General features: G+C 34.2%; 2 protein-coding genes across 3 annotated transcripts; one reads left to right on the top strand and one right to left on the bottom strand.

Annotated features, from left to right (window-relative positions):
• Positions 1-3,569: 3,569 nt before the first annotated feature.
• LOC21388683 (probable alpha-mannosidase At5g13980) lies at positions 3,570-15,170 on the top strand. 2 transcript variants are annotated; one of them, XM_024167373.1, is made up of 29 exons: positions 3,570-3,769; positions 5,294-5,377; positions 5,506-5,594; positions 6,383-6,557; positions 6,728-6,847; positions 6,960-7,049; positions 7,561-7,632; positions 7,959-8,072; positions 8,158-8,258; positions 8,348-8,441; positions 8,789-8,956; positions 9,037-9,126; positions 9,415-9,480; positions 9,585-9,641; positions 10,283-10,502; positions 10,588-10,727; positions 11,046-11,114; positions 11,265-11,324; positions 11,411-11,482; positions 12,370-12,417; positions 12,516-12,635; positions 12,783-12,848; positions 13,075-13,187; positions 13,725-13,809; positions 13,901-14,011; positions 14,114-14,200; positions 14,319-14,366; positions 14,605-14,673; positions 14,762-15,170. In XM_024167373.1, the coding sequence occupies exons 1-29, from the start codon at positions 3,599-3,601 to the stop codon at positions 14,960-14,962; spliced, it is 3,000 nt and encodes a 999-aa protein (XP_024023141.1). In that variant the 5' UTR covers positions 3,570-3,598; the 3' UTR covers positions 14,963-15,170. The 2 variants fall into 2 exon arrangements, with proteins under 2 accessions (XP_024023141.1, XP_024023140.1); XM_024167372.1 differs by having other exon boundaries at positions 8,777-8,956.
• A 326-nt stretch (positions 15,171-15,496) lies between these two features.
• On the bottom strand, positions 15,497-17,434 carry LOC21388682. Its single transcript, XM_010100750.1, has one exon. It carries the CDS (start codon positions 17,432-17,434, stop codon positions 15,497-15,499), a length of 1,938 nt encoding a protein of 645 aa, XP_010099052.1.

Here is a 17,434-nt window from a genome sequence, read left to right as displayed (position 1 = left end):
AGATTCTAAATTATATTTGTAGTATGAGAAAGTACTCTTTCCAAGTATGAGATAATAATTAACAGTTTTAATTTTGACACATAAATATGATGAAGCAAGTGGAAACTAATATCTGCAGTCTGCTTCAAGAGTTGTGAGTTTTCCTTTCAGTGGAGTTAAAGGAAGAGAGGAAAATATGAAATTCAAATAAGAGAAAAACCCATGTTTCAATACGTATCAATTAATCTCGAAATTGTATTATTGTGTTGTATGTAATAATTTGTTTCTTATTTATTCTTTATATATTCGTTTCAATAAAGTACATATTATACAATATTGTCATCATTTATGCTATGTCTGGTGGAGGGAAAAAAAGTAAGATGGAATGAAAAGATATAAGAGACAGAAAATGAGAATGATGGAAAAGAAAATAGTTTTTCTTTTGGTTGTTTGGTAATAGAAGAGGTAAAAAAATGAGTTACTGTACAATTACTATTTTATCATTCTCTTTATAATATTTATCTTGAAAATAAGGTTAACTAAGTAATTATCTCTTATTTTATGTGTAATAGGAGGCCTTACTAAAAAAAAAAAGTTAGACTCAAGGTTCAGGGACCAAATAAAATAATAACTTTTTAAAAAAAAAAAATCCTCAAACTCTTAAAAAAAATGCAAAACATTCATTAAAAAAAAAAAAATGCAAAACGGACGTTAAACGTTAGACGGTTTTCATCACGTGGTCTTCATATGAAAGCTAACTGAAATATTTATTTGAAAATTAAAATTCTTTAATAAATATCTTATGTTAAATTTTAATATTATATTTTTATTATAATGTTTTGAAAAAAAAAATTACTTTCAATTCTTTACGTTATTTAATTTTTTTATAAATATATAATTTATCTCTTTGAATAAAATCAATTTATTTTTAAAGATATTTTAATTAATAAAATGAAAATTATGTATTTTTTTAGTATTTTGGTGTATAAATATTACGAATATTAATTATAAAAATAGAAATAAAACTAATTATAAGTATGTGGTGTTAAAGTATGTCTATTTTAGTTATTATAAATCATCACAATAATTTTGTACATAGTTTACCAAACACTTAAGGGCCTGTTTACTTCGCTGATTTGAGTTGAGAGTAACTTTATGTGAGAGTTTTTTTTACTGTAGTAAAAAAGTTAGATGTGACTATTACTGAGAGCTTTTTACTATAGCAAAACTCGAATTCTAAACTCAAATCGGTGAAATGAACATGACCTAAATTTCTACTTCTAGTATTCACACCAACTTTGAAAGAAAATTTACTAAACACCTGCATGCTTTTGATCACAACAACTTCTGACTAACAACACAGCAACAACAGAAATTTTTAACAACACAACAATGTCAAATTGGTCCAAAGTTAGTATTATCATAATATTATTAACTGAATGATGTACGAGCTTGTTTGGATTGGCTTAAAAAAAAAAGCTATTTTTGGCTTATTTAGTCCAAAAGCTGTTTTTGAATCCATTTAGATGGCCAACCTTAAAGTGCTTTTGATTTTTTAAAGCACTTTTAAAACAAACTATCTAGTGCTTATGAAAAGCTTTTTTATTTACATTTTTAACCTTTTATTTGTGAATAACAAATTAAATATCTCATTCATATATTTTTATTACATTATTTTTTATAACAAGAAGTGCTTTTAATTTTTTTATCTAAACAACTTTAAAAACTCTTTATAAATATAAAAATATTTTTTCAAACACTATTAAAACACTAATTAAAAAGTCACCACTTATGTTTATATCCTTCTATTACTTAAAAGCACGAAAATAAATAAATACAATTATACATCATTTAACGTGGTCTTTTTCTCTCCCTTCTCGTTGGAACTTGTATACACAAAAGAAAGAACTTGATTACCGAATCAAGAACTTGAATACACAAAAGATAATTACGGAAACCAAGAAACAAAACAAATAAACAAATAATTAAAAAAGAGGACACATTATCCCTACCAGCAGATTCAGGGCCAATATAAAAATAACCTCTTCCGCATTGCTTGGCATCATATCTTGTTTTATTTTTAATGGAAGTTTCTATGTTTAATTTTATTCCTGTAGAATTTTTTTTTTTTAGGAAATAATCCTGCAGAATATTATTCCATAAAAAAATATTGAAACTTGTATAATAAAGATCTATAATTCTTTTCAGCGACCAAACTATCAAGAAAAAGCGTGGCTCCTCCTTACTTGTTTTAATCATTATTTTATTTAGGACGCATTTTAATCTAATTTTAAGACATTATTAAAAAAAAACTGAAAGGGTACTTTTTCAAAATAACCGTTATTCTATTCTACCCTAACTCCCACTAACTAAATACATGTCGGTGCTTATTTAGTATATGAGTTCTGTTATAGTACAAATTAATAAATTTGATTATGTTATAATGTTTTTCTCTTTAAAAAATTTGAATTTCAAAAGTCATAATCAAGAATCCTAATTTGAACCATAATTTGAACTATATACCAACAAGCCCTTAATTACCTATTCAATTTGGGTAATCTTGATAAATATCTCTTGAAAGTACACGAGTTAAGATTTTTACACTTTATTCTTGATTCATAACATTTTTAGTTAAATAATTACACTAACAAAATGGTATTTATCAAGAGTAAAGGTTAAAAGTCCAGACTCATATACTTGTAAGGATAAATTTTCCATTTTATGCTTTCAATCTTGATGTCCAAAATGGAACCGCATCATGTAATTAGTAACATTAAGTTCAAAATTCAACCAAACACTACTAAGATTAGAATAAACTAAATATATTCTTATTATAATCCGATTTTGTTCTAATCTTTATTTGAATTCTATTTATGTTTATTTGACTCCACTCCCACTCAAACTATAAGGCCCCATTCATTTCACCGATTCGAGTTTAGAATTCAAGTTTTGTTACAGTAAAAAATTATCAGAAATAATCACATCTAACTTTTTTATTATAGTAAAAACTCTCATATAAAATTACATTTTAACTCGAATCAGCGAATTAAACGGACCTAAAATTCTAATATATAAACACACACAATACTGTAGTAACTGACCCCATTGGTGAATGGTAGAATATGTGAATAGTGGCGGTCAAGATCAGGATCAGCAAAAAAATCGGAAAGATGGGACCAAAGGACCATTTGTTTTTGTACCCGCAAAAGCTATCTATGCATGTAATAATATTATACTCCAATAATAGAGCTAGCTAGGGAGTACTTATGGGTTTAGCTGCACATATATATATATATATATGATCATATAAACGTACAATATTCAATTCTCATAGCAGAATCAAATACTAATAGACAAAACAAGGTTAGTGGGATGCTACAGCCTTTTTCTTGGTATTCTCGCTTGATATGATCATATGATCACTTCCCAAGAAATACAACAAAGCAATATCAACCATATCCAATATAATCTAATAATAGTAAAGTGAAAGACTCACTTTCACTCTTCATTTAGAATAGCTAGCAAATATATAATGGAGAAGTACTAGTACCATTTTGTAGGTAATTCTTGTGGTTCCATTAATATGGCTGTTGGAGCTTGGTTTTTGGCGGTGGGTTTTATGGTGGCGATGATCTCAACATGTGGAGAGTGCAAGTACATTGCTTACAATACGACGTCGTCCGTTGTGGCTGACAATATCAACGTTCATTTGGTGGCTCATACTCATGACGATGTTGGATGGTTGAAGACCATTGATCAGTACTATGTTGGCTCTAATAACTCCATTCAGGTCTCTCTCTCTCTCTCTCTCTCTCTCTCTCTACATTTTCTTTTTATGTTAACAAAATATATGTTTTAGGGAGTATTACGATGATATTCATCAGTTGTTTTCAGTACTTCAAATAATAAGAGAGGCTGAGTATAGTAATCTTGAATTCAGGCTTAATTTTTAAATTCTATATAAAAGTTGAGGGAAAGAAGAGTAGCATAGTTTTGCCTCTAAAAATAATTTATTTTGGGGTATAAATTAGTTTGTGATAAGTATTATAATATATATATATATATAATATATTTTGCCTGTTCTGGTTTGTTCTATTTTTTTCTTTTGTGCATTTGAGTACTTTGAGAACAAGAGAGGTAGACTAGTTTTCTAATTATCTAAAGAAGACAACCATTTTCTTCCTTTCACAATCAAGTACTTTAATTGCTTTTTCAAGTTTTAGGTTGAAGAATTTTATTGAAATATTATTATTGTGGAGAATCCACATCTTTCATCTACTTTTCATCTCTTGATCTTTGCCCATTCAATTATTTCTTTTACATTTTATATAAGGAAAATTTTTAAAAATACCTCTTAAAATAAAATCTCTTTTATTTTTATCCCTTAACGATAGCTCATAAATTTTTATTTTTTAGACTATAACTAGCTAAGAGACAGAGTTTTTTTTTTAAAAAATAATACTTTTAATAAATCATGTATTTAAAAAAACTTCCTCTTTGTTCTTTATTTTATAAACTTGGACAAATTTGCAGAAGTCCTAACAATGACGTGTTAAAATATAGAAAAATGTTATGGGTATACTCATAAGCCTTGGCCCCACCCTTGATTGATACCTACTCAAACAGGTTGGTTTGATCATACGCATTCTCCAAAATATAACTCACTAGACAGAGGACATAACAAGAAAAATTTAGATAATTTTGTGTTCTATTACCTTACACGTATCCAAATTCAGGATCTTATTAGGGCCCGTTTAGTTCGCTAATTCGAGTTAAAATGTGACTTTAAATGAGAATTTTTTACTGTAACAAAACTCAAATTTTAAATTTAAATCAGTGAAATAAACGGACCTAACTATTTTAAATACAATTCACCGTTTTTCAAATTCTCATATAATTAAGAATAAATGCTCTACATCATCATCGATGATGCTGTGATCACTATATATGTGACAGGATATTAAAAGTGTTATAATAAGACAAGCATTTTCTTTTTACACACGTCATGAGTTGATGTATAACTTGTGGTAACGTTCGTGTCACTGCTTATAATTAACTGTCACTGCTTATAATTAACAAAACCGAGGTTTATTTATTTCGTTAATTCGAGTTTAGAATTCAAGTTTTATTACAGTAAAAAGCTCTGACAAACAATCACATTTAACTTTTTTGTTACAGTAAAAAGCTCTCACATAAAATCACATCTCAACTCGAATTAAAAAATTAAATTAACGAACTAAACAGGCTCCAAATACTTACATTAATGATGTTTTTGGTGAATTACTTAGATTAGTGATGTTGATTACAATGGCAGGCAGCAAGTGTCCAAAATGTGCTGGATTCAATAGTTCCCGCTCTGTTGGCTGACAAGAATCGCAAGTTCATTTATGTCGAGCAGGCACACCCATTACCCAATTACTCCATTCTTTTTCGATTTCTTTCTTGTGAAAATAAAATTCATTAAAGGAAACTATGTAATTGTAAAATTCTAAAGGAATGCGTTTTTTTTGTGTGCATTGAATGCAGGCATTTTTCCAACGTTGGTGGGATGAACAGAGCGAAGCTGTCCAAAGCACAGTCAAGCGGCTTGTCAGCTCTGGTCAACTAGAGCTCATGTACTAAATATAAGCAATTTCATTTGGCTAAGCTTATTCAACTGGCGTAATTGATTGGAAAAATGTTTTAAGAGGACCATAACTAATAGAAAGGAAAAATGTTGAGGGCCTGTTTAGTTCGCTGATTTGAGTTTTTAATTTGAGTTGAGATGTGGCCTTATGTGAGCTTTTTACTGTAGTAAAAAAGTTAAATGTGATTGCTTCTGGGCCTGTTTAGTTCGCTGATTTGAGTTTTTAATTTGAGTTGAGATGTGACCTTATGTGAGCTTTTTACTGTAGTAAAAAAGTTAAATGTGACTGCTTCTAAGAGCTTTTCACTGTAACAAAATTTGAATTGTAAACTCGAATCGATAAAATGAACGGAACCTAAATAATTCGACGGGGTTGGTGCCCCATCAAATACAAGTTGATGGGCCCATGCGGGTCCTATTGGTGAGGCCACCAATTTGTATCTGCCGGGATACTAGCACAGTCAAACCTACCAACCTTGTCAGGTTCAATAACATTTTTCAATTTCATTCTTACTCATACCCCCTTTTTCTATTCATTAATTCTCATTTGTTTCTATTTGGTTAGTTATCATTGAGTTTTTAACCAATCACATATTTACATATCAACTTTAGGACTTAAACGGGATAGACATTGCTTTGAATATGACAATTTCTTATTAGTGGAATGACAAATAGTGACAAATTTTTTTTTTTTTTTTAAATTTCGGTTGTTGTAATTGTTCTCCTTGTTTTTTTTATGAGTATTGATCTGAATTTGATCATCTTGTGGGGTTGCAGAAATGGAGGAATGTGCATGCACGATGAGGCTGCGACTCACTACGTCGACATGATTGATCAGACAACTCTTGGCCATCGGTTCATCAAAGCAGAATTCAATGTCACTCCAAGAATTGGTTGGCAGATTGATCCATTTGGACATTCTGCTGTTCAGGCTTACCTACTAGGAGCCGAGGTATGGGGTTGCCTTAATATTTTTCGCCGCGAAATTATCACCATTATTCAATCAAATGAATTTGACAATTTGCTTTGTTCATAAGTTGAATCTTTTGTGATAAAACAAAGCATCTTTAGTTGTAATATACCAGATTCCCGTTATAAGATGGACGTTATTGGTTGGCTTAGGTTGGATTTGACTCTTTTTTCTTCGGAAGAATCGACTACCAAGACCGAGCTAAAAGGAAGAACGAGAAAAGCCTTGAGGTTGTATGGCGGGGTTCAAAGACTCTTGGTTCATCTTCACAGGTTAGTGATCAGATATTGCAGAAAGTTTTTGCATTTCTGTTCTTAAAAAGTTTCATTTGATTGCCAGAATTTATGGCTTGGATCTAACATATCATGTTATTTACTCATGCAGATTTTTGCTGGTGCTTTTCCTGAGAATTATGAACCTCCTAGTAATTTCTACTATGAAGTTAATGCTAATGAGGATTCCCCTATTATCCAGGTCAGTTCATAGTCAATTTTATTGATGCAGGCTATTAAGCTTTGTATACAGAAAAACGCTATTTATCACTATCAATGACACAATTACCACACATGCGGCAATACATTATAACTGTCGGATTCGATTCTTTTACTTTTTGCCATGTGACGGTTGTTAGTTTACCAATCCATCCCAAAAGCTTAAGCTGTTAGGACGTGGATCAACAATAGTTTTATACTTTAACACTCCCCTTCACGTGTGTGCTGCACAATAAGCAATCGTGTAGGTAAATTAATTAGAAAGCCTAACACGTGAATATTTAAGTCCGATATATATTAAAAACTTAACACATGATGACAATTTAAATGAAGATAAAGAGTGCAATTACGGGGGTTTGAATTCAGGACCTCTCGTTCTGATACCATATTAGTTTACTAATCTATCCTAAAAACTTAAGCTGTTAGGAGGTGGGTCAACAATAGTTTTATACTTTAACGATGGTTCTCTCATCCTTCTGTTTTGTGGTTTGAAGGATAATACCAACTTGTTTGACTACAATGTGGCGGAGCGTGTTAATGAGTTTGTGGCTGCTGCAATATCCCAAGTAAGATGCATCTTGCAATTTTTGATATTTTATTTCTGGAAATAAAATGCAGCTTCTCAAAGTAATTTATAAACAGAAATTGGAGGGAAAAATATCTCCTTTAATCTAGAATATTTCAGAAGAAAAAATTGGATGTACTGACAATTTTCGAACCAACTTGATGATGGTTTCGTAGTTGATAATGCGTGTTTCAAGTAAGTGATCAAGTTTGTGTTTAGAACTTGAACTTTGTCATGCTCAAGCAGAAAAATTCCACCTTTTATTTTGCAAGAATTCAAATGTGTTGAATCTTACACAAAATATTGTTTTTTCTTTTCTTTTTTCAGGCTAATATTACTCGCACAAATCATGTGATGTGGACAATGGGAACGGATTTCAAGTATCAATATGCACATACATGGTTTAAGCAGATGGACAAGTTCATTCATTATGTCAATCAAGTTAGTTATGGCTGTTACAAATTGATTTCGTATCTTATACTTATATCTGATTTTCATGCTGAAAAATCTATATGGATCCTTGCAGGATGGGCGTGTCAATGCCCTTTACTCAACCCCATCAATATACACTGATGCAAAACATGCAACAAATGAGGCCTGGCCGATCAAGAACGATGACTACTTTCCGTAAGTTCAAGCCATTATTAAGATTCAAGAACGTCCTTCATGAATCCATGGCTCTTCTGTCTATTGACCTATTCATGTGAACTAACCAGATACGCAGACCGTGTGAATGCATACTGGACTGGATATTTTACAAGCAGGCCGGCGCTCAAAGGCTATGTCAGAATAACCAGTAGCTACTATTTGGTAAGCTTTTGATTTGTTCGGTTATCGACAAATATTTTCAATGGCATGACAAGCTCTGCAAGAAAAATGATTCCAATAACTGATTGGTGAGCTATAGCTTTTACTTCTCTTCTTCTGCTTACTAAAAGCATAAGTAAAAGCTCTTCCGAACATGGCTTTAGAATGGCTAGCTAGTAACTAATATTTGGTACGTGTTTGATCCATTCGGTTATTGACAATTTTGAAAGCTTGTGATGCTCACATCCTGCAATCTATTACTGGAAAGCTCTCTCGGAAATATGGTTCCAACATCTGACTGAAAAGGCATAGATTTTACGTACCTTTATATCCAGTAGTATGTGAAACAGGCAGCTAGACAGTTAGAGTTCTTTAGGGGAAGGAGCAAATCAGGGCCAAACACAGACTCGCTTGCCGATGCTTTGGCAATTGCTCAGCATCATGATGCAGTCAGTGGCACGTCAAAGCAGCATGTGGCAAATGATTATGTGAAACGACTTTCGATAGGTTACACCGAGGTAAGACTCGAGCTGTCCTGTCTTCCCAATGGGTTTCCTTGTGTAATTTTAAGTGTTCTGCATTCAATTGTCGGTTTCAGGCTGCGAAGGTTGTTGCAGAATCACTCGCATTCCTGTCGGACTCAGCATCAAAATGGGGTCACAACAGCTCTTATATCAAGTTCCAACAGGCAAATGAAAACTAACCCACCCTTTATACTAAGTTTCTCTGCAGTCATTACATGATATCAGAAAAACTTGCAAACTTTAATTTGTTTGAAATGCCATTGCTCTAATAATTGCATAGCTGATATCTCATTACAATTGTATTCTCTTGGAAAGTTGTTAACTTGTACTAATATTTTATGATTCCTTTTTGCTAGTAAATATTTGTATTTCCTAAAATAGGACTTACTGTCCTTTTTTTCCCCCCTCAGTATGCTGATTCTGTGTATTTCTTTTGCCTCTATTTTGTTTAGTGTCCACTTTTGAATATCAGCTATTGTCCCTCATCAGAAGTTGATCTATCAAAGGGAAACAACCTGGTGAGGATAGTTATGTGTAAAATTCTATAATGTACCAATATTTAGTATGTATCTCTGTTAAGAAGTATGAATTTTATCTTTCATTTGAATTGCTCCCTTTATAGGTCATTGTTGTTTATAACCCCCTGGGATGGAGAAGAAATGATGTTGTAAAGATTCCTGTGAGTAATTTATTCCACTTCTATGTTGAAATCCTTCTCTCTGTACTTTATCTTTTTCAGTTTTCTTTTTAATGAGAGGCAGTCATTCAAAAAAAAAAAAGAAAAGAAAAAAAAGATCATTTTATGATTTTACCCCATGTCCCAATAACTTCATTCCATTTAGTCCCTGAAAATTTTTTCTTCACAACTTGGTCCTTGAAGTTACAAAAAAGTACCAATTAACTCGAATCGTTAGCGGAGCTAAATTTTAGACAGTATATATGTAATTTGTAGCGCCAGTGGCCCACCCTAAACTTCTCATAGTTAGGCACTTTTGTTCCAGAACAATTATATTTTATCAATTTTAGTCCTTAATATTAGTCCCGGAATTTGTTAATTTTTGGCTCCATTTAATAATTGGAGCTGCTTGCTGGCTTGGCTATACTTCCAAAACCAAGGATCAACAATCCATATTTTGTATGAACTTCCATATTATAACAAAACCATGGATGCGTGGAAGCTTCTGTTAGTAGCCTTGTTACTTATACAATGTCAAACATGACACATGCTTATCAAAGATTTTGTATAAGAAAGAGCTGCCTCAGAAGCATTCTTGGTTAACATCTCCTAGTTGGGCTCTCACCATATCAATCTTTCAACAGATCGTCGACAAGAATGTCGTTGTTCGGGATTTCAAAGGAAAAGAAATTGAATCACAAATCATTCCTCTGCCCGATGTTTCTGTGAGCATAAGAAACTACCATGCAAGGGCATACTTGGGAAGTTCTCCAAAAGTGACCCCTAAATATTGGCTTGCATTTTCTGCCACTGTGCCGCCTCTTGGTTTCAGCACTTACATTGTCTCAAATGCCAAAAGGGCAGGTATTAGTCCCATAATATCTTTGTCTTCATAATACTTGTTCAACATAGAGTAGTTGGCTCAGACTTTTTCATTCCGTGTTTGCAGCTGGTGTTTCTGAGAAACAAACCGTGTATGAATCACAAAAAAGTCAAAATCATACGATAGAAGTGGGGCCAGGAAACTTGAAGCTTGTTTATTCGGGGAAAGATGGAAAACTTTCAAGATACATCAACACAAAGAGTTTGGTATGCTAGAATTAACCTTAATACTTGGCTTTACTTTGGTTCTAAAACTATTTCTCTCTTTATGTTCTTAGCCATCATGTGTATGGTGTTGATAATGTATATTTTCTTCTCTTGAAAATATATATTTATCACTACTTATTATGCAATCATCACATATATGTTATCAGAATATTAAAATTCTCACAGCAGAATGGGATTCAATTCTTTTACTTTTTGTCATGTGATAGTTTTCTTTATTTAACAAACGTGTAGTGATACATCACCAGTGTTGTTGAATACGAATGTTCATTTCCTTATGCTTTGACTTTACGATCTAAGGTCGAAGAGTCAGTAGAGCAATCGTTTGGCTATTACTCCGGAGACGATGGAACTCGTGTCGATTTACAGGTAATTATACTACAGGGAGATCCCCCATACTTTTTATTTCATGCACCCACCAGCCATCACCATTCACCATTTTGTGGTTCATACATTTTTGGAATGTGATGATAACATGTGTTAAAAGATTGAGAAAACAATTTTTTGATTTTTTTGAAGGCGTCTGGAGCATACATCTTCCGTCCTAATGTCTCTTATCCCATCAAAACTGAAGGGCAGGTAAAAGTATGCCTTGAAGTAGTTTAGTTGAACTGCTTAAACTTTCATAATTGAAAATCAACAGTGTATTCTTTTCAAAACTTCAGGTTCCTCTTACCGTTTTCCGGGGACCGCTGTTGGATGAAGTACATCAGAGAACAAATTCATGGATATATCAGGTGCTTATCTTTCATCTTATCAGAACTCTTTTGTCTGCTACAACATCAAGCAATACGATTAAGGGAGAGAGTTTATGCGTGTCAGTTAGGTTAGTTAGATTGGTGATGTCACGGAACGAGAATGCCAGATTATCGTTTTTCCGAGAATGCTTAAGTTGTTAGGCGGTCAGCAACCCAAAGCTAGAAAGCTGAAGTTGCAAACATTTGAAGTTAAGACCACACCTTCTGTAATCCAATTTTAGCATACCAATGCTCTTAGATTTTACTTACTAAAAGGAGAGCAAATATTAGTTTGTATATTTTAACAACCTAGATGAAGTAGGCCTTCAAAATTGCTATTTCAGAATATAAGGTAACATTTTGCATAGAACCCTCCCTCAGAATGAGAATACAAAAAACAAGCCACTCTGTCTCAACCACTTGACATCTCTGATTCAAATCTGCCATATTTCCCACCACCGACCAGTTAGTTGGGTGGTAAGGCTACTCGTTTTCCTCGGCACGGCCTTGGATTTGAGTCAGTGTTTGGTATGAGTAATCCACTTCATGAGTGATCCATATGCCATGTGGGACATACCTTGCCTCCACAAGATTATCCGAGTAGGCCATCCTCTACCCCTATAACTTTTTTTTTTTTTTTTTTTTGTTCAAATGGAAAATAAAGTACTTTCCACATTCCTTTCCAAGGGTTGGATAAAATGGTACTTCAACAAGTAAAATCAACTTGAATATATGATATACACATAATCATCTTGTGTAGCAAAGCTTCTTCAAATCTCTTGAGTTAACAATAAAAATTAGTAAGAACCCAATATCCAGTCTTTTCTTAGCATGGAGATTTTGTTACTAATGTTTAACATAGTAAAATTATTGCACTACTTGAGCAGGTCACTAGAGTGTACAAGGAGAAAGAGCATGCTGAATTTGAGTTCACTGTAAGATTATTGTGTGACCATTGTACTTTCAGCTCATTTGAGTATCCCACAATTTTGCTATATTGCTCATCTTTCAAGGAAAACATTTTCATTTTCAGATTGGTCCTATTCCAATTGATGATAAAATTGGAAAAGAGGTTGTAACTAAAATTACAAGCACTCTGAAAAACAGCAAACAATTCTTCACGGATTCTAATGGCCGTGATTTTATTGAAAGGGTAACGTTGTCATCAACTCTTATATAAAAGATGATATTTTCCATTTTTATTTTTTATTTGTATATTTTTTTCAAGTTGCTTCAAAGATGTGAATCTCAAATTCTTTTATAATTCTCCTTTTTTGATTTTTTGTTTTCCTTTTTTCAGATTGGAGATTATAGAAAAGACTGGAAGCTTGAAGTGAATCAACCTGTGGCAGGAAACTATTACCCAGTATGTTTATTTGATAACTACAATCATATCGGCTTTTCTTGTCACTGATTATCTTTGTTTATTTTGTGACTGTCTAATCATATCAATTTCTGGTTTAAGAAACATTACAAGTCAAAGTTAGATATAATATGTGGAATTCTAATTTGAATTTCTATTCGAACCTATGAATCAAAACGGGCAATTTGTTAAAACACACATAAGAAAGAGCATTTTATTGTTCGTTCAGATTAATCTTGGAATATATCTGAAGGACAAGAGCAATGAGCTGTCACTGCTGGTAGATAGAGCTGTTGGGGGATCCAGCATTGTGGATGGCCAATTGGAACTCATGCTTCACAGGTATAACCACTTTACCACATACAAAAAGGTCTTATATATTCTTGAGTCTAGACTGAGATTGTCTTTTTTTTGCCTATGGTACGGTACCCAAAAAAGAAAATCTTTTGGTGCTTTGCTATTTTACACTGAAAAGACTACCAATACTGCGTTATTTTGCACCGTCAAATTCTCTTTAATTTCCACTAGATTTGCATATTTTTAAGTTCTACTATGATTATGATGTCATCTGACAAGGCAACGTGGTTCAGGTAAAGTACTTTTCGACGTCCTACCATAGAACTCTCCTATGTTTTAGCCGACTTTTTTTTTTTTTTTTTGTACAAGACGGGATTGAACCCACAACCTCCCCCTAAACTTTAGCCAACTTTTAGCAGTGAATATATCTTATCATCTCCAACCATGGCCACCTTCAAAGGTTTAACTAGGCTTTGGTTTTTCTTATTCCCTCTTTCTTTTGTGTTTTTCTTTTTCAAACCCACATTATGGTTTGTATATGACAATATTTTCCAATTATGGTGTACACTCAATATTTTTTAGGAGGTTGCTCCATGACGATGGCCGGGGAGTTGCAGAGGCACTAAACGAGACGGTTTGCATTGGTGATAAATGCCAAGGGCTAACTGTAAGATCATAGCAAAATCAATCATTTTGTTCCTAGTTTTTAACATAGAGCCTAATTTCCATACATGTTTTGCTTGTGTTCATACTTGCAGATTGTAGGAAAGTACTACCTCAGAATTGACCCTCTAGGAGAAGGTGCTAAATGGCGTCGATCTTTCGGTCAAGAAATATATTCTCCCTTTCTTTTAGCCTTCGCAGAACAGGTGAATTTAAAACAATGACACATTATATATATATATATATATATATATATATATTAACAGGAAAGGTCTGTAACAAGAGGATGAGTGACTATAATTTTGCAGGATGGACAATACTCTCATGTTCCAACCTTTTATGGCATGAACCCCTCCTATGCATTGCCTGATAATGTTGCAATTCTAACCCTCCAGGTCTCGACATATCTCATATGTTACTCTTATTATTATTTTTTTATTGCTTTTGTTAAAAAAATTTCCTTTTTTTTTTAATATACTGGTTGAAACATTTCTATGTTTCTGAACTCTGCAGGAGCTGCAAGGCGGAGAAGTCCTCCTTCGCTTGGCACATTTATACGAGGTTTGATTTCTTTTTTTTTTTTTTCCCGTCTAGCCTCCACTAATGTTGGTTGTTATCTTAAAATCTTTCATCTCAAAGATTAAATCTTCTTACCCAAAGAGAATATAAGAATTGAAGTTTACATATATTTTGCTTCCATTATTCGCGCACCTCAAACAACTATAAAAGTTTCTTGCAATTACTTGAATATGCTATGTGACAATGTGTTCTGAAACTAAATTTTGCCTTCGAATGGAAGATCGGAGAGGATAGAGATATTTCAGTTATGGCAAGTGTAGAGTTGAAGAAAGTGTTCTCCAATAAGAAGGTAGAGGTCAAGTTGATTCATGAAACAGAATGGTCTCCTCTCACATAATCTTCTGTATTGACATATTTTTCCTTCACATGAAATTCAGATAAAGAGAATAGCAGAGATGAGTTTATCTGCTAACCAAGAAAGAGTGGAAATGGAGAAGAAGAGACTAGTGTGGAAAGTAGAAGGGTCTTCTGAAGAACCAAAGGTGGTGAGAGGAGGACCAGTTGATCCAACAAAGTTTGTAGTGGAACTTGCTCCAATGGAAATCAGAACCTTCATAATCAACTTCTATTCCAGATGATCAACTACTAAAATAGGGTAATTCACTGCAAGTGAATTGGTGTTGGAGAAAAATCTTATTTTTTTTGTTGCTTATCGAACAATTTGAGAATAATTCACTGGTTTCTAAGTGTACATTATCGAACAATTGGAGAATAATTCACTGGTTTCTAAGTGTACATTATCGAACAATTCGAGAATAATTCACTGGTTTCTAAGTGTACATAGTCTCCTGAGACTAAAAGATTAGTCAATGAAGAATGTGTGCTTTCTGTTCTGTTTAGAAGCAAGAAGTACTGCTATATTAGAAAATAAATAAATAAATATGAATAGTGAACTCCAGAAAAATTGCAGTGGTGGTAGTTTATTTTATTTTCTGATCCAAAAACTTGAAAAACTTTCAATGCTATAGTGATGCATTAAGGTTTCTGTACATGTCACCTTCTGCTTTTCGTGCCAGTTCTTCTAATATAAAAGAAACATGTTTGTGTAAATATTAGATAAACAGATATAACCAAAGCCCTACTTCTTGATCGTAAATCATAGTACACCTGAACTAATGTCCTCCTCTGGTAGGCAAAGCATTTGGTTCCAAGTGCCAAGCGCTTTCTGGGATGCCATGCTTCCCAATACCTGGCACTCTGAAAGCCGGGATTCGGTGAGAGAAACTAAGTGTCTCCGCCTTGGAAACTACACTGGTCAGATCAAAACCATCACATTGCTTCCCCTGGAAGAAAGTCAAATAGTCCTTCACCTGCTCAAGTCTAGCTATTCTTATCATCCCACCATCTCCTTCTGTCAAGTCTGATAGAACTTGGACAACCTGGCCCCGGCAAGAGTCGTGATCATGCCGCTTCCACTTGCCATTCCAGTCCTTGTACACAGCCCAAATCTCGCCTTTCAATGGCCATATTTCGTAATATTCCCCCCTGCGTTGGTGCTGGACTAAATAGGAAAACCACGAGATACCAATTTTCACACTGGTCTCACCAGCTTTAAAGATCCCGCACGTCAGGTTCCACTCAATATCAGTGTCAACCATCAGTAGGGGTTCCAAGAGTGTCACACGCACTTGGCTCTCTGAAATCACATCATCTATTCGTGTGTACTGCCGAGGCATAAAGTCCTTTCCACAACACACAGCCCATATCTGGCCTCCGCAAAAGTCATTTGCAGACCATCGGGGATCAAAGGAAGAGAGATCTATAGGACGACTAGTGGTGCAAGAAAACTTGCTCACATTCTCAGTTTCCAATGTTTTTTCGGTGTTAATGCCACTGATCATGTAATCTGGCAAGGCTAATTGGTCTAGCTCAAACATCCCTTCAACAACTCCATCAATCTCTCCACCCACAAATCTGTATGCAGGGACTTTGTGTGAAAACATGTAGAACATTCCCGGGCTTATTTGAATCGTGACCGGAGTATTAGCACTCCCTCCAATCCTTTTTCTCTCAAAGACGCACTTGAAACCCTCCACCTTTGCCAAATATGCGCATTCTGCACCAGTGTACTTTGAAAAATCCGACATGATCTCCACCAACTCAAACTCACAATCTTCCAGGGTTTCCAAGCTATAATAGGCCCATTCATCGATATTCCAATTGTTGTAGATTGCCCAAATCTCGCCTTTTCTCGGGTATATCTCAAATTGATCCTCCACAACCCCGTGTACCCAAGAGCACTTGTGTGACAAAATCGTTGACAAGATCACCTCAGAAGTCATCCCCATCACCAAACCAAATGACCCACATGAAACAGGCAAGCCTGCATCACACCATCTCCTCTCACTAGCAGAAATGGGGATTGGTTTCAGCCATGTCACCCAAACCGCTTCTTCTTCTGAGGTGAGATACACTAGCATGTACCGATAATTATGCCGCGAACTTCCTTTAAAATTAGCAGCCCAAATCTGGCCTGCCTCAATTTTTTCAGCCCTCCTATCACTCTCAAAATTATAATAGTCCCGGGATGGAAAGTTGTCCACAGAATTTGTATGCAACAGAGGCTCTGAAATCTCCAGTTTCTTGTTCTCATCACCAGAAATTAAATCCAAAGATACCATTCTATAACCTAATTCCCTACTAGTAGTACTTCTCTCCAAGTCGAATTTCCCACGACTCTCGCTTTGGGAAAGAACCGCAAATGCTTTTTCCACAAGCTCCACAGCCAATTCAGCACCAGGGAATTTCTTTCTCCTCAAAGCCTGCAGTGCCTCAAGGATGTTTTTGTAACGATTTTCAACATCAGAAAACGTTGATGAAGGTGGGACCTGAAGGACCCAATAGTGATCAACATCACAACCACCACTAAGCCTAAACCTGGCTGCAGAGAGAACTTCACAGAGTTTCAAAAGTGACCCAATTTGGTCCATTCCAGGATAAATTTGCTGCAGTTTAATCAGTTTGTCCCTTGCACTTACATAATCATTTTCAACAATCATCTCTTCAGCTTCTTGAAGTGCTTCTACTAGATTAATACTATTACTATCCAT

Source organism: Morus notabilis, unplaced genomic scaffold (genome assembly GCF_000414095.1).
Source record: "Morus notabilis unplaced genomic scaffold, ASM41409v2 Scaffold180, whole genome shotgun sequence".
In the NCBI taxonomy this organism is placed as follows: domain Eukaryota; kingdom Viridiplantae; phylum Streptophyta; class Magnoliopsida; order Rosales; family Moraceae; genus Morus; species Morus notabilis.
This window is presented reverse-complemented; position numbering and strand designations above follow the sequence as displayed.

Bases quoted from the DNA above. Each gene is read 5' to 3' on its own strand.
- LOC21388683 (XM_024167372.1), top strand. From the start codon at position 3,599: ATGGTGGCGATGATCTCAACATGTGGAGAGTGCAAGTACATTGCTTAC. The intron at 5,378-5,505 runs GCACACCCATTA...CATTGAATGCAG, and splicing joins AGTTCATTTATGTCGAGCAG to GCATTTTTCCAACGTTGGTG. The intron at 5,595-6,382 runs GTACTAAATATA...GTGGGGTTGCAG, and splicing joins TCTGGTCAACTAGAGCTCAT to AAATGGAGGAATGTGCATGC.
- LOC21388682 (XM_010100750.1), bottom strand. From the start codon at position 17,434: ATGGATAGTAATAGTATTAATCTAGTAGAAGCACTTCAAGAAGCTGAA.